At 36.0% G+C, this 25,376-nt stretch overlaps 2 protein-coding genes across 13 annotated transcripts in view; one reads left to right on the top strand and one right to left on the bottom strand.

The window, feature by feature from the left end:
- Positions 1 to 2,112: 2,112 nt before the first annotated feature.
- Positions 2,113 to 25,376, bottom strand: part of LOC145807733 (uncharacterized) — a 48,131-nt gene continuing 24,867 nt past the window's right edge. For 4 of the 12 annotated variants that reach the window (XR_014351085.1, XR_014351087.1, XM_082906470.1 and 1 more), the window contains 5 exons: positions 24,125 to 24,353; positions 20,731 to 20,809; positions 20,542 to 20,651; positions 2,901 to 3,131; positions 2,113 to 2,852 (listed from right to left, as the gene is read on the bottom strand). Coding sequence is in view for 7 of the 12 variants with exons in the window: in XM_082906474.1 (XP_082762600.1) it covers positions 24,320 to 24,353 (34 nt within the window). In the remaining 5 variants the exon portion in view is untranslated. Of the gene's footprint in view, positions 2,853 to 2,900; positions 3,135 to 7,989; positions 8,081 to 10,334; positions 10,928 to 16,900; positions 17,006 to 20,541; positions 20,652 to 20,730; positions 20,810 to 24,124; positions 24,354 to 25,376 lie in introns of all 12 variants that reach the window. The other 8 variants (XM_082906471.1, XM_082906473.1, XM_082906472.1 and 5 more) reach the window with 4 other exon arrangements.
- LOC114314029 (uncharacterized) lies at positions 5,854 to 7,591 on the top strand. The gene is made up of 2 exons (XM_082906455.1): positions 5,854 to 6,698; positions 6,796 to 7,591. The coding sequence occupies exons 1-2, from the start codon at positions 5,954 to 5,956 to the stop codon at positions 6,924 to 6,926; spliced, it is 876 nt and encodes a 291-aa protein (XP_082762581.1). The 5' UTR covers positions 5,854 to 5,953; the 3' UTR covers positions 6,927 to 7,591.

The following is a 25,376-nucleotide window of genomic DNA, read 5'->3' as shown; positions in this document are numbered from 1 at the left end:
GTATATTTTGACTTACCAAAATCTGTTTTACATAGGTTATGTTTTATTAGTATATTAATAAAAGTTATGTTTTATAAAGGTTTTAGTTACGTGGTTTTATTTTTGAACCATATTTGCTCAAAAGAGAATCCATGAATATGTCTGTTTATATTTTAAAAAATATTTAACTATGACCTTATAAACAATTATGTTTTGTAAGTACCACCACGGGAGTCCCACGCCTTGGGGGATTTAAATAACCATTGGCCTCCGTTTGACCACTTTGTGGTCCTCTGTCTGTCATGGATCCATTAACCTCTGTTCTGTGCGGAGTAAAGTGCTGTGCGGAGCTAAGTGCTACACTATTGTGGGAGCCACCTCTAGAATTCGTACGAGCCACCTCTTGAATCCGTACCTCTGTTCTGTGCGGACCAAAGTGTTGTGCGGAGCGGGAGCCACCTCTAGAATCCGTACGAGCTACCTCTTGAATCCGTTCCTCTGTTCTGACTGTCACTTCTGTGACTTTTGTTCTGTTCTGTACCATGGTTATGGTTATCTATTTATATAATATCTGTATTTCAGTTTCTACTACTCAAACGATTTATGTACCAAACTGAGTTATATAAATGTTTTGGCCTAATTAATTGTCCATGGTTATTTCGTGTCTCTTATACTCTATACTCTTTGTATAATATTTCTCACTCTGCCATGTGCTTATAGTTTTTTACCAATTTTCAAGAAACATGCAATTCATAAATAGCTTCTGGAAAGTCTTAGACGCAGGGCTGCGGAATAGACACACGCAACACTTTTATGATATTTTTATATATAAATATTGGCTTTTTTAGTCAATATATTTTGTAATAAAAATAGAAACTCCAATTATTATTTTGGTACCCTTACTCAAATATTTCTTCCGCTTGCGTTTATTAATTTGTTTATGAATTGGCCGTAGGTAACTTCAGTTACTGGCCATCAAAATATTTAACTCTTGGATACGGGGAGCTGGTCGTGACACGATTACAGTATCCTAAACATATACGAGCTAAAAAAAAAAGAAAAGAAAAAGAAAAAAAAACAAAGGGGAGTGTGGGATATATAAAAATATGTTATTAAGAAAGTTTTTCATATAAATGACTTGGATAAAACTTTTTTTTTTTTTATTAAAAAGGAACTTTTTTAGTAAGGACATTTTTTTTTATATAAATGAATAAAATTTTACTTTTAAATACGCTTTTAGTCAGGAAAACAAATTAGTAACCACTGATAATTAAATTAAAAAATGTGTTTTTTTAATAATAAAATAATATTATTTTAATACTACAAAAAAGTTATAAGACTTTGGTAGAAATCACGTTTTTCTTTGTTTTTTTTTTTTTTTTTTTTTTTTTTTTGAAAAACTTAGTTAAGAATCGCATTTTACCCTAATACTGAAATAAATTAAAAATCTACCCTATTTAAAAAATTAATGACTGATTTATCTTGTACAGGAAAATGCGCCTTCAACACCACACAACCACCACAGTGCATAGCCCCTCCACCAACATACACTCCCACTCTCTTTCCCTATTCTGTGCAAATTGAACTTTGATAAATTTTTTTTTTTTTTTTTTTCCCCCGATTCAGAACTGTTATAAGTGATTGCATTTGCTTGCACATATTTGTTGATATTTCCAACTTAAATAAAGTATGAAGTGATCCTATTTGCACACCACTTTGTCTCAAAACATTCTATTTGTGCCGTTTGAATATTAATTTTTGAATAAAATAAAAATGTTCAGATATCAACTATTGAACAAGATTTTTGTTCGAACAATTGAATTTTATTTAGAATTTGATATTCGAGCATTTTGTTTCTATTTGAAAATTGATATCTAAATGGTATAAACGATGTGTATTGAAACAAAATATGGTCTAAAATATGAAATGCTAACAGACATGTCCAAAATTAGTAACTACAATTTCCATATTTGTAACAAACTGACTGGGAAAAAAAATCGAAGGAAAAATGTTGACACAAAAGATAAGATCCAAGCTCAATTTAAACCTTTATTTTTTTATTTTTTTATTTTTTTTTGGGGTACAACTACTTAAAGCTTTAGTTCACAAAATCAAAACAGAAACACAACCAAATGCTTCAACCCACAAATTGTTGAACAACACAATGTAATACAAATTTTGTCATCTTGTCTTTGTTAATTTTCTAGACTTCCAGACAAACACCACAAACAGTGAGTGACCGTATACTAACAACATTTCATACTCTCCGAGAAACCAAAGAAGAAAAGAGGAAAAAAAAAAGAAAACGAAATTATACCAAGAAAAAGAGACAAAACACAAGTTCTGTTTGGACAAAGTGCTTCCAGGCAGGCCTCTCTGGGAAAAATGCATTCTTTTGTCATTAGGAACGTCCCAACTGAAATTAGTCAAACAGTCAAGGCCACCAATCTTTCTCAATGCGATGAATTCATGTACACATTGCTGGTACATATAACATACTCTTGTCAGTTGCATCCACACATTCATTGTTTCTCTGTACACATTGCCAATCCATACGCAGAGCTCCTCCTCTCCCTGTCATGTGAATCTATTTTACATTGACCTCTCTTCTTTTTTTCTTTTTTTCTTTCTTTTTTCATTTTTTTTTAAACATTTCAAAAATGATGTTTTTTCAGTCACTAGAATCCTCACTCTCAAACCTCCATCTATCTGCACACGATCTATTCTTGAAGAGCGGCATGAAGTCCTTGTCCATAAGCTGAACCTCTCACAGAAGCTAAACATGAAATGTAGCTTATTGGCCAAAATAATCATCCAACTAGGCATCAATCAGATGGTTATGATCTAAAATCGCCAAGATTTTTCTGGGAGACCTAGCCAGATGGTTATGATCTAAAATCGCCAAGATTTTTCTGGGAGACCTAGCCAACAGTTATCATGAGAATCTGCTCCATCGAGTTGTTTCTGAGCCTCTAGGTTGGGTTGGGAATGTCCATGTGATCTCCAGACCTCTCACCATTGCTGCCTGTTGCTGCTGCTTCTCTCAAATGGATAATTCTGGGCATCTGTATGCATTTTTGATGAGCTGCCTCCACTGCCTCCACTGCCTCTCTTTGAGCGTTACACATCTCCTCTTCTAGATCATACCGTGACTGCTACAAACAGACAGCAATTGACCAAATTAAAAACACAGTTAAGGACATATATGTATATATTAAGAGGATAGTAATTTGCATATATATAAATATATATCAGCATTAACAGGATAGCAACTGGTGAAGAATGTGCATGGAAAGGAGTGATCCAAAAGAGTCTAAATATAAACGGATTTTGCTAACGTATGCCACATGTTAAGATGCTTAGAAAGATTATACATTATGCATAAAGTGGGTGCGATAAAGAATGTATAATATTTTTCTTTCTTAGCATGTGCCCTAAGGACACACGTTAACATGACCCAAGCGGGGTCGGCTACATAAGTCTTTTTTCGCCATTTTATTCTGTTAAAATTGGGTGGAGTTAGGAGCAGTGTTGTCAAAGGCGCGCCTAGGCGCAGGGCGAGTCGAGGCGCACCATCTGCGCCTGTCGAGGTACCAGGCGAGGCGACTTCATCCAGGCGAGCGCTTTAGACGCGACTGGATCAAGGCGCGAGAGACGCAAGGCGATTGCCTATGCGCGACTGAGTGTTCAAGTCGTTGATCCCATCTAACGACTCAGATGAACCTAATCGACCTAATCGAAGGCCTCGTAATCATAGAGGATTACGACTCATGGACCATATGAGCCAAATAGGGCTCAGATAACCCTAATCGAAGTCGCCTCTTCCTGTCTTCCTCTTCCTCTGCGACTACGATCAACTTCGATCAACTTCGCAGGTTCGATTAGGGTTCGTAGGTTCAATTCGCAGGTTCTACTTCGATCAACTTCGCAGGTTTCAACTTCGATCGACTTCAGCTCTGTGATCCGGAGGTTCGACTCTCTCCCCTTCCCCTTCTTCTTCGTCTTCACTCTCTGATTTAATTTTTTTTTTCTTTTATTTTTTTTTTGAACTGTTTTGCTTTTATTTATTTATTTTTTTTCTTTTATTTTTTTTTTCAACTGTTTTGCTTTAATTTTTTATTTTTTTATTTTTTTTTCAATTATTTGAGTTGAGTCTGAAAAAAAATAGGAAGCCTAAAATTGATTATGATAAATAAATTAATTAATTAATTAATTCATAAATAAATAAATAAATAAATTGATTATGATAAATTAATTAATTCATAAATAAATTAATTAATTAATTGATTATGATAAATAAATAAATAATTTTTTTTTCAATTATTTGACTTTCATAACCCTGATTATTACATAAACAAATAAATAAATTAATTAATTCATACATAAATACATAAATAAAAAAATAGATATATTACATTCATTATGATTATACTGAAATTGATTCATCATTATACTGAAATTAATTAATTCACCTTTAATTAAAAAAATAGAAAATTGATTCATAACATTAATTAATTCATACATTACATACATTACATACATTACAAGAAAATTAAATGTAACATCAGAATGCATGTAATGGAATGTAATGTACATTAATTAATTCATCATTAATTAAAAAAATAGAAAATTGATTCATACATTACATACATTAATTAATTCATCACATAACATGCATTACATTCATTATATTGAAATTATTTTTTTGTTATTTATTTTTTGTGTTGTGTAGCAAGTACTAAGTAAAAAATGACATCGGAAAGTAATAGAAAAGATCCGGCGTGGCAATATGCCCATTTGGTGAAGGAGAATAATTTAAACAAGTTTGAGTGTAATTTTTGTGGTAAAGTATCAAATGGAGGTGTTTATCGGGTGAAACAACACCTTGCGGGAGGTTATAAGAATGTCACTGCTTGCCCGAAGTGTCCTTCTCATGTAAGAGAAGAGATTAGAGAGTTCATGTCCAAAAAAAAGACACAAAAAGAAGAAATGAACATGTTGCCTGATTTCGATGACATGGACATGGAAGATGAAGATGAAGATGATGATGTCGTTGAGATCAATGTCAATCAACACCGCAAGTTGACAGCGATGACATGGACATGGAAGATGAAGATGAAGATGATGATGTCGTTGAGATCAATGTCAATCAACACCGCAAGTTGACAAGTAGTAGCCAAGGTTCATCCAAATCCAAATCAAAATCAAAAACACCAAAGAGAAAAGGGCCTATGGATGTTTACTTCACACCCAATCCTGAATCAGTGGTGAAAAATCGAAAAGACCAAGCAAAAGGGAAACAAACCAAAATTGATGCAAATGACCCTTATAAAAAAGAAATGAGAGCTCGGGCACTACAAAAATTTGCAAGGTGGATGTATGATGCTGGCATCCCTTTTAATGCAGTAAATTATGAGAGTTTTGGACCAATGATTGAAGCCATTGGCCAATATGGTCCTGGTATGAAGCCACCGACATACCATGAAGTGCGGGTTACTCAACTCAAAAAAGAAGTGAAACATACTGAAGATTTGATGAAGTATCATAAAGAGGATTGTGCAAAATACGGGTGTTCCATAATGGCAGATGGTTGGACTGATAAGAGAGGAAGGACATTGATTAACTTTTTAGTTAATTGTCCAAGAGGAACCATGTTTGTTGAGTCGGTTGATACTTCTAGCTATTCAAAGGATGGGCAAAAGCTATTTGAATTACTAGACAAGTTTGTGGAGAAAGTTGGAAAAGAGAATGTGGTGCAAGTTATCACTGATAGTGCTGCAGCTAATGTGTTGGCGAGTAAGAATATTTCCTCATTCCTTACATCAAAATTGTTTACTCATAGTTTGTTTTGTATTTAAAATTTAAAAACTTGAAAATAATAATTCTTCATTATTGTTACATTATAGGGAGGTTTTTGGAAGCTAAGTATGAACACTTGTATTGAACACCATGTGCTGCTCATTGTTTGAACTTGATGTTAGAAGACATTTTCAAGATACCTAGACTAAAAAAGACATTTGAAAGGGGTATTGCAGTACATGGCTACATTTACAATCGGCCTACGTTGCTAAACATGATGAGGCGCTTTACAAATTTGAAGAATTTGATCAAGCCTGCAAAAACTAGATTTGCAACCGCCTTTTTGACTTTGTCTAGGATGCATCAACAAAAAAACAATTTGAGAAAGATGGTCACCTCCGAAGACTGGACCTCAAGCAAATGGGCAAAAGAGCCACAAGGTAAAAGAATGACACAAACTTTGTTGATGCCTTCATTTTGGAATACTGTTGTGTTTGCCCTTAAGGTCTCGAGTCCTCTTGTCAAAGTGCTTAGATTGGTTGATACCGAGAAGAAACCTCCTATGGGATACATTTATGAGGCAATGGATAGGGCAAAAGAATGCATTGCAAGTTCATTTGATCATAAAGAAGAGAAGTATAATGAAATTTTCGAAATCATTGACAAAAGATGGGATGTTCAATTGCATCGACCTTTACATGTAGCTGCACATTTTCTTAACCCAGAATTCTTTTACCCAAAAGCGTTAGAGGTGCAAAGAGATCATGAAGTGATGAATGGGTTTTATGAATGCATGCAAAGGTTGGTCTCGGATGTCACTGTTCAAGATTTGATCACTAATGAGATGAGTATTTATATGAAGGCTGAGAGTCTTTTTGGCAAATCTGTTGCGATTAGGCAAAGAAATACAAGAGCACCAGGTAATATATTATAGACTCATAGAGTTTATTTTTAGTAATACTTTTAGTAAAACTCAATACTTGGTAACAATTATTTCTAACTAGTGGATTATCGCAGCTGATTGGTGGGCATCATATGGTTCTTATACTCCAAACTTGCAAACTTTTGCCATAAAAGTCATTAGCCTAACATGTAGTTCATCGGGTTGTGAACGAAATTGGAGTGTATTCGAACATGAGAGTATTTAACATTCTAACTAATTTTTTGTTCAATTCAAATATTTTTTATTCTCATTATATAGAATTTAATATCTTTTTAATAATTGCAGCTTCATAGCAAGAAAAGAAATAGATTGGAACAACAACGTCTCAATGATTTAGTGTATGTCAAATACAATAGAACATTGAGATTTAGATATGACATGCGCAACACTCTTGATCCCATATCTTTGCAAAATATTGATGAAAGCAATGAGTGGTTGCTTGGGAGGATGGATGGAGAATCAGATGAAGATAATGAGCCTGTGTTTGATGATGATGATGGCTTGACGTGGGCCACTGTTGCTAGAGCTTCTGGAGTAGAAGAAAGTAGCCATGCAAGTAGAGCAACAAGTTCACGCTCAAAGGCACAACCGAGGATATCTAAATCATCAACATTGACTCCACTTCAATTAATAGATGAAGAGGAAGCGGGCTCAGATGACACAGAGGATGAAGATGTTGAGGGATACAAATCAACTGATGGAGAAGATGATAGTTTGCTTGCCATTGATGTTGAGGATGATGATTGACTGACACCGACCTAACCTACCCTTTCTTTTGATATTGATGTTTTTAAGTGTTAAGACATATATTAGTATTTGTTGGATATTTATGTTTTAGATGTTTAGTGTTTATGTTTTTATTTTATTGAATGTGGATTATTTGATCTTTGAAAATTGAAATGTTATGTAATATGCACTTTCATGACTTTGAGAATTATTCTATATTTTGTCTTGAATCTTGATTACTTTTTATTTTTAAAAAAATTGTAATAGTACTATGAATGATTAGTCTATATTAATTTTTCTATTTTTTACGAATACTGTGCGCCTTACTTCAATAAAGCCCGCGCCTCGCCTTGCGCCTAGGCTCCAAGAGACCTTCGGCGCCTTAGTGCGCCTTGAGCCTTTAAAAACACTGGTTAGGAGGGTGGATTGGATACAAATCTTATTACTAGTTTTATTTACACAAAACGGCTCCCCAAAAATTAAGTGAATCACAGAAATATCAAAAACTATAATCTTTGAACACCTGGAGTAAAAATACCTACATGGTGAGTAAGATTATAGGATTCACATAGCTGATAGCAGGCTACCAGCAAGTTTCCCGGCCAATTAAATGAGGGCTTCACCGACATTTCTCTACATGGCAGAAAAGATGTAATATGTTAGCCACAAAACAAGGTTCTCTTTCCCGCCTCCCCCTCTTCTGAGTTTGTGTGCAACGCATTACTTGAAATGAAATGACTTCATAAACTAAAGGGCATAATTAGCAGTTTGAAACTGCTTCAAGGGGTGTCTCTATTTACACACCACCTTTCATCTCAAGGCACACCTTTAGTAATTTGATAAATAAGAAATTTGCTCAATACACACCACAATCTTCCATCTTTACCCTTACTCCACACCCCACCCACAATCTTCAACCTTCCATATTCCACACCTCCACTTCAAAAACACACACAACGTCCCCCTCCATTCTCTGTTTCATTGTCATCCCAGAGGTTTGGAAACCAGTCTAAACCGGTCTCCATTCGTGCTGAAGACGACTTCACTCCATTCTCCTCTGATTCACGACCCCCTCCATTATTTGTATCATCAAAGAAGTCGATGATGATCGTTGTTATCATCATGGTTGGAAACAACTCCACATTGGAGATACGTGAAAATTCTCATTTGCCTTAGATTTTAGGGTTTTATGTATGTTTTTCCGTTGCCATGCGCATTGTATTGGAAAATTTCATTTTGCAAACCATTCGACACTGGTCTTTTGAACGTTAACCTTTTGTCCGGTGTGTTTATGTTGAACACTTTTAATATGTTTGACACTAGAAAATCGAACAATTAGAACTTGTTCGATTGTAGATAGTCGAACATGAGTACATTGTTCGAATTTGGATATCCGAACGAATACAAACAGTTTACCACACAACAAGTACACCAAAAAAAAATAAATAAATGAAAAACTAACCTTTTCCTTGCTCTATTGTTCCAAATCAATATTGCCAGATGCATCCATCATTCAGTCCAATCAAAATCTTCAATAATACGTATATTTTTGGTTGTTTGTTTAAGGGTTTTTGGTTTTTGTTTCAGGATTTTTTGGTTTTTGAGAGAGAAGATACGTAAGTAACGTTTGGTGTGCATTGTATTTTATTGTCTTTTATGGTAATTTTACGTAAGGTGTGTATCATAGCCCTTTGTCCTTTGTGGTCATTTTACATTAGGTTAATATTGTAATAAAAAAATAAGCTAATTAATGCCTTGAGATGAAAGGTGGTGTGTAAATAGAGGCACCTTGCTTCAAGAGAGCTAAATTTTTGGTACATGAAAGTCAGAAGTGGTAAGCTTTTTTCCTTTCATTCACCTCTTAAGAATAGATGCAAGCAATTGCAACGCTAAGAAGTCAACATACCTCTCATTGTATACATACAGAAAAGTCGCCAAAATATCTAGCAGAATCATGACACAGGTTACGAGACCCAAGAAATTCAGAGAGCTAGGATGGTTAGTGTTGGTCCTACTGGGTAAGCATAGGACACAATCACTGCAGGTGACCTCCATTATCCTAGAAGAAGACGACAATCGTGTGGAAAAGGAACTTATGTCACCCACACACTACATTTGTCTTTGCTCATCTCAAGGCAATTTGCAGTATATGTCAATGGCATTAAAACAAATTTAGTAACCAAAATTTTTGTGGAACAATTTCATCAATTTGCAGTATTTGTGGAGACTAAAAAATTATATAAAATTTAAGAAATATATGTACATAGCTAAAATAATTCAACACATTAACGGGATGGCACAACCATCAAATCTAATCTTCCAACTTTTTATCTTCTACTTTCAATTCACTCACCTTCCTAAGAGCATCTCCAATGGTGTGCCATTGGTGTGCCATTGGAGTTGCTATTGCCAAATTATGGCAACAGTTGATAGAAAGGCACCTCCAATGGTAAGTTTTAGCAGCTGTTATCTTTGGCAAATGCCAAAGCTGCGAAGTCAACTTCAACCAACTATTTCCTCCCTCCTTCCCTTTTTCATCATCCTTTCCAAACACATAAGCAATATTCACCCAAAAATCATACAAATTTCAAACATATCAAATTTCAAAACATAGAATCAATTTCCAAACACAGAAGCAAGCTAGAAAATAAACAATTTAAAAATTTAAAACACAGAATCATCAAGTACCAAATTTCCAAACACAGAGTCAACAATCAATTTCCTTTCAAAACACAATGATTTAAAACCACAAAATCAATTTAGAAAATCAACAATCATCATCCTTTCAAAACACAAAATCAATTTCCAATTTTCAATTTCAGCAATTTTGAAGCAAAAAAAAATTTAAAAAATTAGAAAATCAATACAGTGAAATCAAAAAACATACCTGATAGAAATAGGTTGATCTTCTTTGTGTTCTTTGGATGATCTTCTTTGTGTTCATTAGGGTTTCAATCTTCTTCGTGATCTTGTCTAACATCGCTGATCCATTCTAGGAGTGAGAGAGAGACAGAGACAGAGAGAGAGAAATGAGAGAAAGAGGGATGGGGGTAGACGGCGGCGCTTGGGGGAGAGGGAGAGGGAGACTGAGAGTGAGCGAGAGGGATAGAGTGAGAGGGAGAGGGAGAGAGAGAGGGAGGAAAGGTTGTCTTTGGCAATTGGGGGTAGACACCGTGTGACGCCCTCAAAATAAACCCATTATATGTATATCATTGACATGCATTATTTAAAGAAAACAATTTATTCATTCATTCATCAGAGTATTACTAAATAAAAACATTACATGTAACATCAAATTAAATGCCCTATGGGCTTACATCTTTCCAAGCCATCACTTGGACACAAAATATGAGTTCTAACTCAAATACAAATAAAGCCCTAGGCTTGATTATTCATCAAATAAAAGCAAACAACTAAAGCTAGTCTTCAAAATCCAAATCCTTCCAAGCTAAGTCCTGGGAGGTAGCTTATCACCTGGACCTGAAAATGAAGTTCCCATAAGGGTGAGCCACAGCCCAGTAGAAATATACTAAACCAAATATAAGCATTGAATAAAGCATTAGTATTTAATAGATGGTTAACCAAGATAATCAATTACATTACTATCCAGTCTCATGACACTAATGTCTGAAACACGTTTTACTTTCCAACATTATCAATCTGGCTCAGAACCTGGCCAAACTTACAACAGTGAACTATATATATCATATTCACATTCTTCCAATGTCAACAAACAATTGAGACTCAGGCTCAAATCAAAACACTTCATACTTCCAGTTTGATACACATTTTAGTGCTGTATCAATTAAACACTTCAATAAAAATAAGCACACATAAAAGTGATGCTAATGGAGTCCATCCCCTATCTCCTCCCAAACAAAATCCGGTTTAGAGGTCCATCCCCTATCTTCCCCTAAACCGTGGAGTACATCCCCTATCTCCTCCCACACAAAACAATGTATACATACACATAACATATACAACACACAATCAATACACATAATGTCTGTATTAATTCGGCAGTCAATATTGATGACTTAATCAATGATTAGTTTCAGTTATCCCTAATCCACATGCAGTGTCTACAACAAGCATGACTATCCTCCACCGATAGCCCACAACAGTTATTTCTAGATTTGGAAATAAATATACCATCAATTCAATAGGCGAGTAATTTACATTATCCAATTACACCATTTAACCAATAACTTTCCCAATTTCATGAATTAAACCAACTTCCCCAATTCCCTTAAATTAATTATACAAATTAATTAATTAACACAACTAGGGTTTCTCCCAAAATTATCAAAGTAACCCCAACATATCAAAAACCAAAACTTAGAACAAAACTTATAGAATGGAGTAGGAAATCCCTACCTTGAAGATCACAACTAAAATAGAGAAGATGGAGATGGTGACCCAAAATCCAAAGTGCTCCAAATCCTCTCTTTTTCAGATTAAAAGAAAGATCTCGCGAAGCTCTACCTTTCTTCCAAAGGAACTAGGGTAGAAGACCACAAGGAATAGATCAAATCTTGGAGAGAAGGTAAGAGTAGAGAGAGAAACTCTCAAGGGACGGTTTTTTTTAAAAGTTAAGAGATGAAAAGTAGGTCAAAAAGTGATCAGAAAAGTGAAATCACGGACTGATGTAGTCGACTCTACGCTCGAGCGTAGAAAGCCCCGCTCGAGCGTAAGACACAGAATCATGCTCGAGCGTGAAGAAAGCCGCTCGAGCGTCGATTGCACCCTTCCAGAAGTTTTGCAGGCGCTGCACCCGCTCGAGCGTAAAACTCCCCGCCCGAGCGGAGGAGCAAAACAAGGGATCACGCTCGAGCGTAAAAACTACCGCTCGAGCGGAAGAACTGCAGAGCAAAATACAGGGAGATGGAAAATCCCGCTCGAGCGTCAAAACTCCCGCTCGAGCGGAGAAGCAACAACGAAGGGCCCGCTCGAGCGTTAAAACCTCCGCTCGAGCGTGAAGGGCAAAATCTGGGCATCACCTATTGGCATCAAAATTCAACCAACCTGTACCAGACCCGTCCAACACAACCTATACTTCAAATACAAAGAGATTAAAGGACAACAACAACCAATAAACAATGACAGGATCTACGGAGCCTAAGTCCGGATACAATAATCTAAAGAGAAAAGACCGGGGTCGCTATACACCGTCACCGATCGAAGAGAGAGAGAGGAGAGAGTGAGAGGGAGAGGGATAGAGTGAGAGTGAGAGGGAGATAGAGGTTGCTGTTGGTCTTCGGCGATTGAGGGTCGACACCATCGCCACTCGAACAGAGAGAGAAGAGAGATGATATCTGAGAATGAGAGAAAGCGGGAGACTGAGAGGGTGAGGGAGGACAAAAAGGTTAGAGAGAGAGTGAGAGGGAGAGGAAAAAGGTTGGATGATTCTACACAAATCATCTCAACCGTTGATGGTTTGTACGTGGACAGTGGTGACGAAAGAAATAGAGTTGTTGTGCTCTGTTTGGCTAATAAAAACCAAAAAAAAAAAATGGAAGGTATGAAGCCGTTGTGCTTAGTTAAAAAAAATATATATATATTTTTTTTTGTAATGGTATGAATTTTGGTACAATGAATTATATTTAATTTTTTTTTCCTTCAATTTTTCAATTTTTTTTCATTTTTTATATTTGTCTAATCGGGAATAATGTAAATATATAGTTTTTTTTAGAAACAGTTAAAAAAATGTCACTAAAGACAAAAAAGAAATCACTAAAAAACTTATATCCAAACAACACCTATAAACTTGGAGGAAAAGTTAGTTGAGATTTGCCAAAATAGTATGTGACCATTGGAGCACCATTGCTAAATTATAGCAATGGCAATGTTATTTTAGCAAACACCATTGGAGATGCTCTAACCAATTGTTCAATCTGTTCATGGCTCAAACTACCTCCCTTATCAGTAATGCATGAAAACTTCTCGCAATTACAAGTAGATTTGCCTACTTTCATCAATATTAAAAAGTCATTATCATCAAATTCAACATAGAACTCCATCCCCCTTACATTGCTAATAAACAATACCCTGTCCATCTTTTTTACCTCTACCTCATCGTTGACTGTCATTGAACAAAAGACCCCCATCCTCTAGAGATTAAACATAGCTAGAGAAAGACATGAATCTGTAGATATCGTCGCCTTCTCTTCACACCTCTCAGAAATAGAGCTATTCAAATCTGCTATTTACATCCCAACTACAAGATTCATCTTACCCTTACCATCATTTCCCCCTCAACTTGACTTCATCCCCTCCCTCCTTTAAACAACCAGTCGCACATCTGGACCAGAGCTATGAAGAGAAAGCCCCATACCCTTGTTTGAATCCATTTAATTCCCATACTCCACCCACCTAGTTTGTTTCAGAATTGATGTTGATGAAGTAATTTTGCACTTGGTATGATGATTGGCAATAACCTCATAATCCTATTATTCAAGTGATAACAACACCACAGAGAAAGAGAAAGATTACCAAGTAATTGACATTCTAAAAGAAACATGTGTGATGACGACTAGACTGACATGGGGAAGGGTCAATCCTTAGTTGCACGAAGCGAGAGTGGGGGCGGGAGGGAAGCGTGAGCCGATAGAAGTTTCTTAGATTGGGAGCGCCTCGGGAAGCGGTAATATATATATATTTTTAATAGTTATTTTAAGAATATATTTATTACATAAAGGTGAGTTAAATAGTTATTTTTAAATATATTTATTATTTTTATCTTAGGTATTATTTTTATTTTTAATTGATATATATTATAAATAAAAAATATAACAAGGAATAATAAAATATGTTAAATAAATAAAAAATAAAAATTGAGTGATTTATTTTATAGATTTTATTTGATTTTTTTTATTATATTTGATTTAATTAGATTTATATTTGTTTTAATTAGATTTATTATTATATAACAAATTATATTATTTATTATATGTTAAAAATGGGAGGGGACAGAACAGAACACAAATCGATGAGAGAGAGAGAGTGAGAGAAGAAGAAAAAGGTGAGCAGATCGAAGGCGCAATGGCGAAGGCGATGTCGAGAAGATCGAAGGCGAGAGCAATCGCGAGCAAATCGCGAGAGCAGATCGAAGGCGAAGTCGACGTCGAAGGGCGAAGTCGACGTCGAAGGACGATGTCGAAGGTCCAGGCGATGTCGAAGGAGAAGGCGACAGCGAGACCAGGTTTCTCTCTCTCTCTCTAACCCCTTTACGATCCCATCTTGGACTGAATCACGTTTCTCTCTCTACAGAAATGCGATTCTTACACGTTTCTTTCTAGGAAATGCGGAATCGCGATTCTTACTCAGAATCGCCACCTGGTTGCACGATTCCTGCAACTAAGGGTCAATCTACTCCCGATCATGCTTCACAGCCACTTATTCGTCCTGACCAAATAGTAGAATCTATCTCTCAGCAATTCTTTTCTCTGCGAATCAACCCTTCCCAACCAGCCCGCTCAATCGATCTTGTAAAATCAACTAATTCAAAGGGATTAGTCTGGTCCGAAGTTGTCAAAACGAATCGTTTGCTTTATCGAACAAAGTGTTATTAGGGGTCTTGGATTTTCAACCATTACAGTTGGCATCAACCAACTTTGCAATGCGGACGGATCAATAGATCCCAAAGAAAAGCTTTTGATAATTAGAGAACTAAAAAGGAAACACTTTATTTCGACGTGACATGATATAATACTTGTAATTGGAGTGGTTTCACGTATGGGTGTCCACGGGTCGATTCGGGTCGGGTGCACCCTTAGCCCACCAACGAATATATTGATTTAGAAAAATTGCCTCTCTACCGACTGAGAATACATTCAAAATCGACTACAACCCACCATTCGGATTGGCGGTCAGTGAAATACATATGCAACTCAAATCTACTCCCCATTTTCTCTCATGTTGTGATTCAAACATGTATAAATGGAGTAGAAGAGATAGATCTAAGAATATTGAATATGAAAACAGATTTGAGAGTAAAGACTGAACTTCGCCTTAGATCTCAACATCATCATCATTGTTAATTAACACCATTGCCACCAGCAGAGAGAGATTAAGAAAAGAAAAAAGGTTTCAAATGAGAGAGACTATATCACTATGAGAGGGAGGCGGGTTTCTCAGAGAGGGATACATAATGAGAGGGAGACAATGGCGAGAGATGAATTGAAAAGGCGGGAGGAGATAATGCTTTTTGCAAAGATAAATGTAAGGTTAAGAGGAAGGGAGATAAAAGGGTGAGAGAGAACGAGACTAGAGGGAGGGAGGAAGGGAGGGAAATGAGATAAGATGAGATGAGAAGGTTGAAAGAGAAGGGGGAGACCAGAGGGTTAGAGAAAGGAATGAAGCTAAAAAAGTAAAAATAAAAGTCTATCTTGGGAAGGGGATAAGACTTTGTCATTAAAAGCATAGTTGTCAAGCATAGTTGTCAAATCGTGAATTGAATCGTTAATCGAAATGACCTTGTACTGAATCGCGAATAAAAAATGTTATTTTAAATGATGATAATGCGGTCTAATATGTACAAAGTTAACACAGTTTCCCGTGTAAGATCACCATATTATATTTTTCCTTTTTTAGATATTGCTTATCAACCATTCTTAATAAAGAAAGTAAACAGAGACACTCTCAATTTTCAAGTAACAATAACTTAACAATGATGTTGATATTTCATAAGCATATATACCTTTACAAGTAACAATGACCTAATAATAAAGAACTTGCAGAACCATTAGATTTAACTGAGCTCACCCATGTAATATTGAAGTATGTTTATTTTAATAAAATAGCAATAAATGATTTATATTGTAAGTTACTTTAACCTTAAACATCTTTAGAATATACATTATGATTTTTTTAACCTTAAACATCTTTAGAATATACATTATGATTTTTTTAAGAGAATAAATGAGAAGAAATGGTTAAAAATGTGTTGGGTTTGACTGAATTTGAATGGATCCTATTAAAAACTTCATGATCTCTAAAATAACAACAAATCATGTATATATATTGGTAATTTTCTTACTAAACACTACTATAAATTGTATTATGTCATTTTAACTAAAAAATGGAAGAAAAAAATAATCAAAATATGTCGGACATGATAGTTTCAAGAATTGCATGAATCCTAAAAAGTGAATCGAATCGTGAATCAATTGTAAATCATAATTGTAAATCAGGCGAGTTAGTAAAGATTCATTTCCAAAATAGATTCACTTATAGATTCATGTCGATTGCGAATCAAATTGCGAATTATAAGATTCTGATAACAAATATTAAAAGCAATTAGATTAATTGAACAAGGTGATAAGACTTCTTGGTGGGTCAGGTCGGACAGTTTGGATCAGATTTTCGGGTAGTTCGGATCCTTGAACACCCCTAGTTCCACACTAAGCTCGAAATAACAACAGTGGGATGTTGTTTGTAAAAATTTTAAGATACCTCAAAAATGCACCAGAAGAGGTTTGGTGCTTAGACAATCCAATTCTTTTCACATTGTAGGAAATTCAATTGCTATTGGAGATCACTTGGATCAATGCTCAATACCTGGTTAACAATTGATGTCATTGATGTTAATTTGGTTACATGAAATGTTGTAACAAGATTAAGTGCAGAATGAGGCAAAGAACAGAGCGATGCCCAATGCAAAATGTGCGATCACAACGGTAGCTTCATTGCTAGAAAAGATGGGGTTTAGAACTAACGGGCCTATGTAAGTATTTTGCAATAACCAATAATTACAAATAATAAAGTGTTTCATAAGTGAACAAAGCAAATTATAGTTGTCAATTTATTTGAGATATGGTCATGAGATGGTCATGAGGGAGTGGATTAGTACAAGCGATGTTAGGTATGAAGTTCAATTGGAGATGTGTTTGTTGGAAACTTGATATGCATTGTTGGGTCCCTTTCCTAACAGATTAAGCTTCGGGACTAGTGGTGATTTAACATGCTATTAGATCTCAAGTAATGAGAGATCTTGGGTTCAAGTCTGTCACGCCCTCAAAATAAACCTATAATATATATATCACTGACATGCAATATTAAAAGAAAGCAATTCATTATCTCATTCATCAGAGTACTACTATATGAAAACATTACATGTAACATCAAATTAAATGCCCTATAGGCTTACATCTTTCCAAGCCAACACTTGGACACAAAAATATGAGTTCTAACTCAAATACAAATAAAGCCCTAGGCTTGAATGTTTATCAAATAAAAACAAATAACTAAAGATAGTCTTCTTCAAATCCAAAAGCCAAATCCTTCCAAGCTAGTCCTTGGAGGTAGCTTATCACCTGAACTTGAAAATGATGTTCCCATAAAGGGTGAGCCACAGCTCAGTAGAAAAATACTAAACCAAACATAAGCATTGAATAAAGCTATAGCATTCAATAGATGGTTAACCAAGATAATCAATTACATCATTATACAGTCTCATGACACTAATGTCTAAGACACATTTTACTTTCCGACATTATCAATATGGCTCAGAACCTGGCCAAACTTACAACAGTGAACTATATATATATCATATTCACATTCTTCCAATGTCAACAAACAAATGAGACTCAGGCTCAAATCAAAACACTTCATACTTCCAGTTTGATACACATTTTAGTGCTGTATCAATAAAAACACTTCAATATAAATAAGCACACATAAAAGTGATGCTAATGGAGTCCATCCCCTATCTCCTCCCAAACAAAATCCGATTTAGAGGTCCATCTCCTATCTCCTCCCACACAAAACAATGTATGTAAACACATAACATATACAACACACAATCAATACACATAATGTCTGTATTAATTCAACAGTCAAAATTGATGACTTAATCAATGATTAGTTTCAGTTATCCCTAATCCACATGCAGTGTCTACAACAATCACGACTATCCTCCACCGATAGCCCAAAACAGTTATTTCTAGACTTGGAAATAAATATATCAACAATTCAATAGGCGAGTGATTTAAATTATCCAACTACACCATTTAATCAATAAATTCCCCAATTTCATGAATTTAACCAAATTCCCCAATTCCCTTAAATTAATTATACAAATTAATTAATTAATACAACTAGGGTTTTTTCCAAAATTATCAAAGTAACCCCAACATATCAATATACCAAAACTTAGAACAAAACTTATAAAATGGAGTAGGAAATCCCTACCTCGAAGAAACTAACCCGAATGGAGAAGACAGAGATGAATACCCAAATTCCAATGTGCTCCAAATCACCAAATGTTCAGATTAAATGGAAGCCCTCGACTCACACACTCTTTTTAATGAAGGATCTAAGGTAGAAACACACCCTAAGTGGATCAAATCTAAGAGAGAATGTGAGCAGGGTGAGAGAGAAGTCGGACCTTAGGGTTTGGAATCTAAAAAGAGGATGAAAAACTTATTAAAAACCCGCTGCTGTCTAATTAAACTGGTCAGGCTCGCTCGAGCGAAGACTTGGTCGCTCGAGCGACCAGACACAAGAAATCCTCGCTCAAGCGAAGAAAAGCTCGCTCGAGCCAAGAATGCAATGCTACAGGTCTATATTAGACGCAATCGCTCGCTCGAGCTAAGAAAATCTGGCTCGAGCCACCAAACACAAAATAAAACCCTCGCTCGAGCGACCAAGTACTCGCTCGAGCGACCAACCCAAAAACTGGACAGCAACACTTGGTTTCCGAACCCAACCAACCTGAAACAAACCTGCCCAACACATCCTATAACTCCAAATGAGAAAATAAAGAACGACAACAACAATTATACAATGACAGAATCTACGGAACCTAAGTCCGGATACAATAATCAAATGGGAAAAGACCGGGGTCGCTATAAAGTCTCTTTATTTACATTTGTTTCTACGCTTATATTATATTTCTCTACATATTTTACATGTGAGGAAAGGTGTTAGAGAGCTTGATATGCATTGTTTGGCCCTTTCCTAAGCTTTTGGGACTAGTTATGTACACCAAGGCTATGGGGAAGGTTCATTAATTTATTTGATATGCTCCGGCTGGAGGGGGAATGTTAGTATGAGTATTAAGAATAAGGGTACGTCAGTCCTTTCACTTTAAGTAATAAGATTAAAGTGGTGAGGCAAAGACAGGGCCGCAATTTCTCTTGTTGTCCTTGCCTTATTTCTCTCACTTGTTATTTTGTCCACTTGTATGTCTTACAATCTCTAGAGTTAACTATCTCAACAATATAAGGTTTTATTCTGAGTTTCATTTCTAAATTATCAAGTCTATTTTCTTTATGCTGTGTTTAGATCATGGATTTTGGTAGAAATTTAGAAAGGGAAAGGAAAAAGGTGGATGAAATATAACTACATTTTACACACTTTTTCACTTTCCCTTTCCACATATGTATCCAAATCCATGATCCAAACACAGCCTTAATGGTTTCAACTGACTGGTTCCTCTTGTTGTCTGCAAATGTACTGCATTTAAAATCTAGCAAAAAACCGAAACTGCTATATGTATCTTCTGAATAAGAAAACAGCAGCCACATTCACCAAGTACTCTCTCTTGTTCTCTTTCTCCTTATTTTCTATGCTTGCTTGTCAAACAATCTCTAGAGTATCTATCTCAGCAATAAGCAATATAAGGTCTTATTCTAAGTTTCATTTCTCCCTATTTTATTTGCTCTCAGCTGACTGGTTTCACTTGTTGACTTCAAATTTATGCATTTCAGATTTTCTATTGTAAAATTAAAAATTAAAAATAAAAACCTTGCAAAAGCCAAAAGTACTACATGTATCTTCAGGGTAAGAAAACACCAGCCACCTGCACCATGTACAGAACACTAAAGAGATGCCTCATCATCTTGCATGTATGTTGGGGGCTGAAAGAAAAAAATGCTCGTTTTGCATTGAATTTAGTTGTAATGTCTCAAAAAGAATCTTTTAGGGGATTATTACAGGCTTGTAAGTGAGCAGTTAAACAGTGATTGGGGAAAGATTTTATAGAAAAGATTGAAACTTGTTGAGCAGCCCTTTTAATTGCAGTACTAATACTGTACAGACAGAGAGACAGAGAGAGAGTTAACAAATTATGTAAGACAATACAAGAACAATACCTTGGTAGGATCTGAAAGTACTGCATATCAGCATCTTTGTGAATGTTGTCCACTACGTCCATCTAAAGCCCATCATCTCCATTCTCACTTCTAGTCAAGCACTGACCAGCCTACATCAGTAAAATACTATTAGAGAGGGTAAATGATAGTAGCCTCCAAGTATAGCAGAAGATAGTAAAAGTCTGAAACCTTGTCAGGATGATGTCGGAGTGCAGCTTTCCATTAGGCCTTCTTAATTTCTGATGCTGTTACAGCTGGATCAACACCCCTAGCAATGAAACGCAAAAATGGTGACACATTTGAAAAGAATAATGACATTTTCCAGTATGCGAATGAGATCATTCGCCATGCCAGTCTCATGGACAATAAGGCGTTGACACCTCGTGAGTTACATGCCAATTTTTTGACTAATGGTATTCCTATTGATGATCCTGCTTTGTATAGAGAGTTGGTTGGTTGTTTAGTTTATCTTACTATGAGTTGATTGGATATTGCCTTGGTTGATAGTTTGGTTTATCTTACTATGACTTGACATGATATTGCCTCTGCAGTTCATGTGGTTAGTTAGTGTGTTTCTACACTTCGCACTACTCATTGGGAAGCTTTGTTGTGGATTTTACATTATGTTCGTGGTATCATCTTTCAAAGTTTAGTGTAGTATTTTTGCTTCCACTTTAACTCTTCAGGCTTAAGCCAATTATGGTTGGGCTCAATCACAAGTCCACTACCAGTTTTTAAAGTTTTTCTTGGTAACTCTCTTATCTCTTGGAAAAATAAGAAACAATACTGCTGGTTTTCTGCCCATGGCTTCAGGGGTATTCATGTTTGGCATATGCCTGCTAATAACCGAACAGATATTGAACTTAAAATATAAAGCTAAATTTATTTAATTCGAAATGTTCTAATATATAGAAGGAATCCATTATTTCGATTTGTTGATTGTTTTATTAACGAACTGATTGGATTTCCGCATGCATAAACAACGACCATGTATCAAATGAAAACTTCATTCTCGATTCTACAAGAATTATAGTTCAAATCATATTATTAATGAGTGTTCTATATCAAGCCCGTGAAAACTTTATTTTCTTAGATTGCTTGATGTTGAATATCATGCTATGGCCCATGCTACAGCTGAAGTTGTTTGGCTTCCTTGGCTCCTTTCTAATTTAGGTGTCTGGCTATCCTCTCTTACTCCTCTCTATTGTGATAACAAGAATGCTATCCAGATAGCTCCCTCCATATTCCACAAGCACATGCTATCTCTTACTGCTCTCTACTGTGATAATAGAAGAAAGGTTCGGAAAACCGCACCCTTGTCATCATATGGTTTATTTGGCAAGAAAGAAATCACACGTTGCCTATGGTTTTACAGCTTCTGATCCATTGTTCAAAGAGAATTCTCCCGTTTCACTATATTTTTGGATGGAGTCTTTTTCTTCTTAATTCTTTTATTGACTTTCTGGGAACTTGTACAGGCTTCACCTATACTTTTGAGTGTACAGGGTTTGTGCCCTCTCTATTGGTGCCTTCTCTTAATATAGGGAAAATTACAACATATAGGGGAAATTACAACATTCTCCCCACCGGTCCTTTAGTATTGAAAAATTACACCAACCTCCACTAATAGACTTAAAACGTTAATAGAGTCAACAAACATAATAAAATGACGAAAATAACCCAATTATTTACAGCCATTACTATCAACCGCGACCCTAACTCTAACCCACCTCTCCATCTCTTCTCCTTCCTCTTCCTCTAGCACCCTTTACCCATCACCACTTGCACACCCCTCTACCACCCCTTTCACCACTGCCACCCTTCACTTTCCCTCTCTCATTTCACCTCTAGTACCACCCTTAACGTCCTCTCCCCCATCTTACCTCCTCCTCCACCCATCACCTCCACAGCCATCCCCTTATCCCCACTGCCACCCATTACCACCGCCCTTTGCCTGCTCTCCCTTATCCCAACTCCATCGCCAACTGCTCATCTTACCAGAAATCAAGGCAAAAACCAAACATCAAAGCCTAGGTCGCCATTGTCAACATGAACGTCTCCCATTCTCCCTTTATATCACCTTCTCTCCTTAAAATCCCAATCACATTAGCCCAGCACAAGAATCACATGTGACCTCCTCCTTGATCTCTAGCCACTCCACAGCCTCACATTCAAACCACATCACCTCTATTCATCAAGCTTAGGGACCACCATTATTTGAGTAATGAAAAAATTCAAATCCCAAATCAATAATCAAAACATAATTCCCATTTGATGCATCGTCAATCTATAAGATGAAGCATTTGTGCTCTATCTTGAAATCCTTGTCACAAGTCACAAAACCCAAAACCCTAACCCCTAACCTCTATTTGTTGCCCAAAGCCCTGATCTCAAAATCCCTTGAATTGAATTGGAGGCGGAGGGAGGGGTTGATAGCAAGCGAAGGCTGGTGGTGTCAATCGCTATGGGGTTTGGTGGTGGGGGAGGACATTGGTGGAAGTAATGCAGTGCGGTATGGTTACCGGGGGGGTAGTGGGTAACGACATGGGACTAAAAATGAGTATATTATTAGAGAAAACTTTCCAGCGACCTCCCTTGAAAATTGCCCAAATTACAGTTGGCCCCATTAGTATTGAAAAATTACACTAGCCTTCCCTGATATTGTTGCATTTCACTGAATCCCTCGCCGTTTGGTGAAAAATGCCCTTTAATATGTACTCATTTTTAACTAAAATGGAAACAAAATCCTTCCAGCCATATATCATGAAATAATGAATCTTCCCCCCTTGGGGTAAATAGTGATTCCGAACATGAATAAACAATACAGCTCTGTCCAACAATAATGCAATTAGCTTCTTTAACCGGGTACTGAATCAAAGAATTACCAACATTATAGGCAACCGACCAAATGTCCAAAATTTAGAACTGAGATTGGAAAATGAAGATAGCACACAAGTTTTTCTTGCATCAATAAGGTCCATAACAATGCAGCTCGCTTCTTTCCTATTTCATGTTTTTGCATGTTTTTTCTTTAGTTTTTCATCTCTAATTCCACAATCTTAACCCTTTCCAACCATTTCAATTTAACACTCTAAATCCTTGCTGCCTAGTATTTAAGCAACTAATTTTGAAAATCCAGTAAGCCATCACTTCCAAAACTAATGACCCTTTCTAATCCACAACCTTATATATTGAATTATTTCTTGCATAAGTACCCTTTGTTTCAAATCATAGGGTTTTAGGTAGAACAAAGGTTCTTTTGCATTCTATTGAAGGCTATAGAAGTTAAAGGGCCTTTATTCCACCTTTTAAAATCCTAAACCTGCAACATTTGCCTAACCTTCATCCATCATAATCAAAATTAGCAGCATACACCCAGATTTCTAGCACTCTCCTACATGATCCTAGTAAAGACTTAAAACTAATCCAACCAAAGCATACTGATCAATGTACAAGTTACTTCTTCATGCATTAGGAGGACACATTCATGCATGCAATTGTTGAAATTTTTACGTGACACCACAGTATAACATAAGATAACAAATTCACATAGTTAATATCATAAACTGAAGGGAAAACTTACAAAATGAGGTACATATTCAAGTGAATTTCCTTTCTCGCTTCTTCCATTATAGAAACCATTGTTCAGCTTGTCTTAACTCATTCACACTGCTCATTCTATCAGATGCACCAGACTGATTGGCCTTATCCTCCACTTGCTTCATGAGAAGAGACACTAGTCTTTGAAGATCCATTGTTGCTTGTTCATAATCTCTAATCATCTCAAACAAAGTGGATCACCTAGAAATTGCCTGCAAAAGTATGAGCACGATAAACAACTGTTTACAAACAAACTGACGAGCCAAAAAAAGTAAATAACATAATTTTTGCGAAGGCGTCCTCTTGTTGGTCTGTTTATCGTTGCGAAGGCGTCCTCATTGTATAGTTTTTGTTTTATTATTATATCTTAATTCTTATAAATTTGTATAGTTTTTGTTTTATTATTATATCTTAAATTGTTTTGTTCAAATTTATAATTAGTTTCACATGTCTAATCGATAGACACGCGTGTTTAAGCAATGGACACGTATTCTCCAAGTGTCCAAAGAGTGTCCGGATCTTTAAAAAAAATTTAAAAATAGAACACGTTTTGAAGAGTGACGGACACATGTCCTAAGAGTGTCCAAAGAGTGTCTGTGTCCAACACGAACACGACATGGATATGTTACCTTCTTAGAAGTTTCGTGCTTCTTAGACGAACACCTTGGGGCTTGATGAGGTGGTCGCTACTCTCAAATCCCGTAGACAGGACTTTGGGAAAGAGAGAGAGTGTTCATGCTTCTTAGCATGGAAGGCATATTGATAATTTTGACACTAAGAGGTAATTTAGCCATAAGGAAAAATCAGTAATGTAACTTATAAGGGCATTTTGGTAAAATTTGACAAAATATGAGAGATTGAAATAAATAAATAAATAACTGAGTATAAGCCCAGTGGCTTTCAAAATTACGTCCGGCCACATGAGAGTTAATATCATATTACAATTTTCCCCCTCTATTGGTCAATCATTAGGTCAACTAACATAATCGTAAGATGTCAACAAGTTTATTTTTCAAAGTACCCATTTTGCCCATAACCATGTCTCTTCCTGTTATTCCCTCTTTACAATTCTCTCTTCCATTAAATCTCACAAGCGATTGCATGGTATTCAGACCCCATCAAAGATCGAGCTCTCGAAACAATGATGATTAAGTGGCGGTCTTGTTGGCTCCATCAATGAACATGTCAAACTTGTTGACTAGGCAAGAGGTCTTGATTGTTGGGTTAGGGTTCAG

This window comes from Camellia sinensis, chromosome 14 (genome assembly GCF_055761805.1).
Source record: "Camellia sinensis isolate YWXY chromosome 14, ASM5576180v1, whole genome shotgun sequence".
NCBI lineage: Eukaryota > Viridiplantae > Streptophyta > Magnoliopsida > Ericales > Theaceae > Camellia > Camellia sinensis.
Note: the sequence above shows the minus strand (reverse complement) of the source record. Positions and strands in the feature narration are given on the sequence as shown.

Excerpts from the sequence above, each read along its gene's own strand:
- LOC114314029 (XM_082906455.1), top strand. The coding sequence starts at position 5,954 with ATGTTAGAAGACATTTTCAAGATACCTAGACTAAAAAAGACATTTGAA. Across the intron at positions 6,699-6,795 it reads AAGAAATACAAGAGCACCAG|CTGATTGGTGGGCATCATAT; the intron begins GTAATATATTAT and ends GGATTATCGCAG.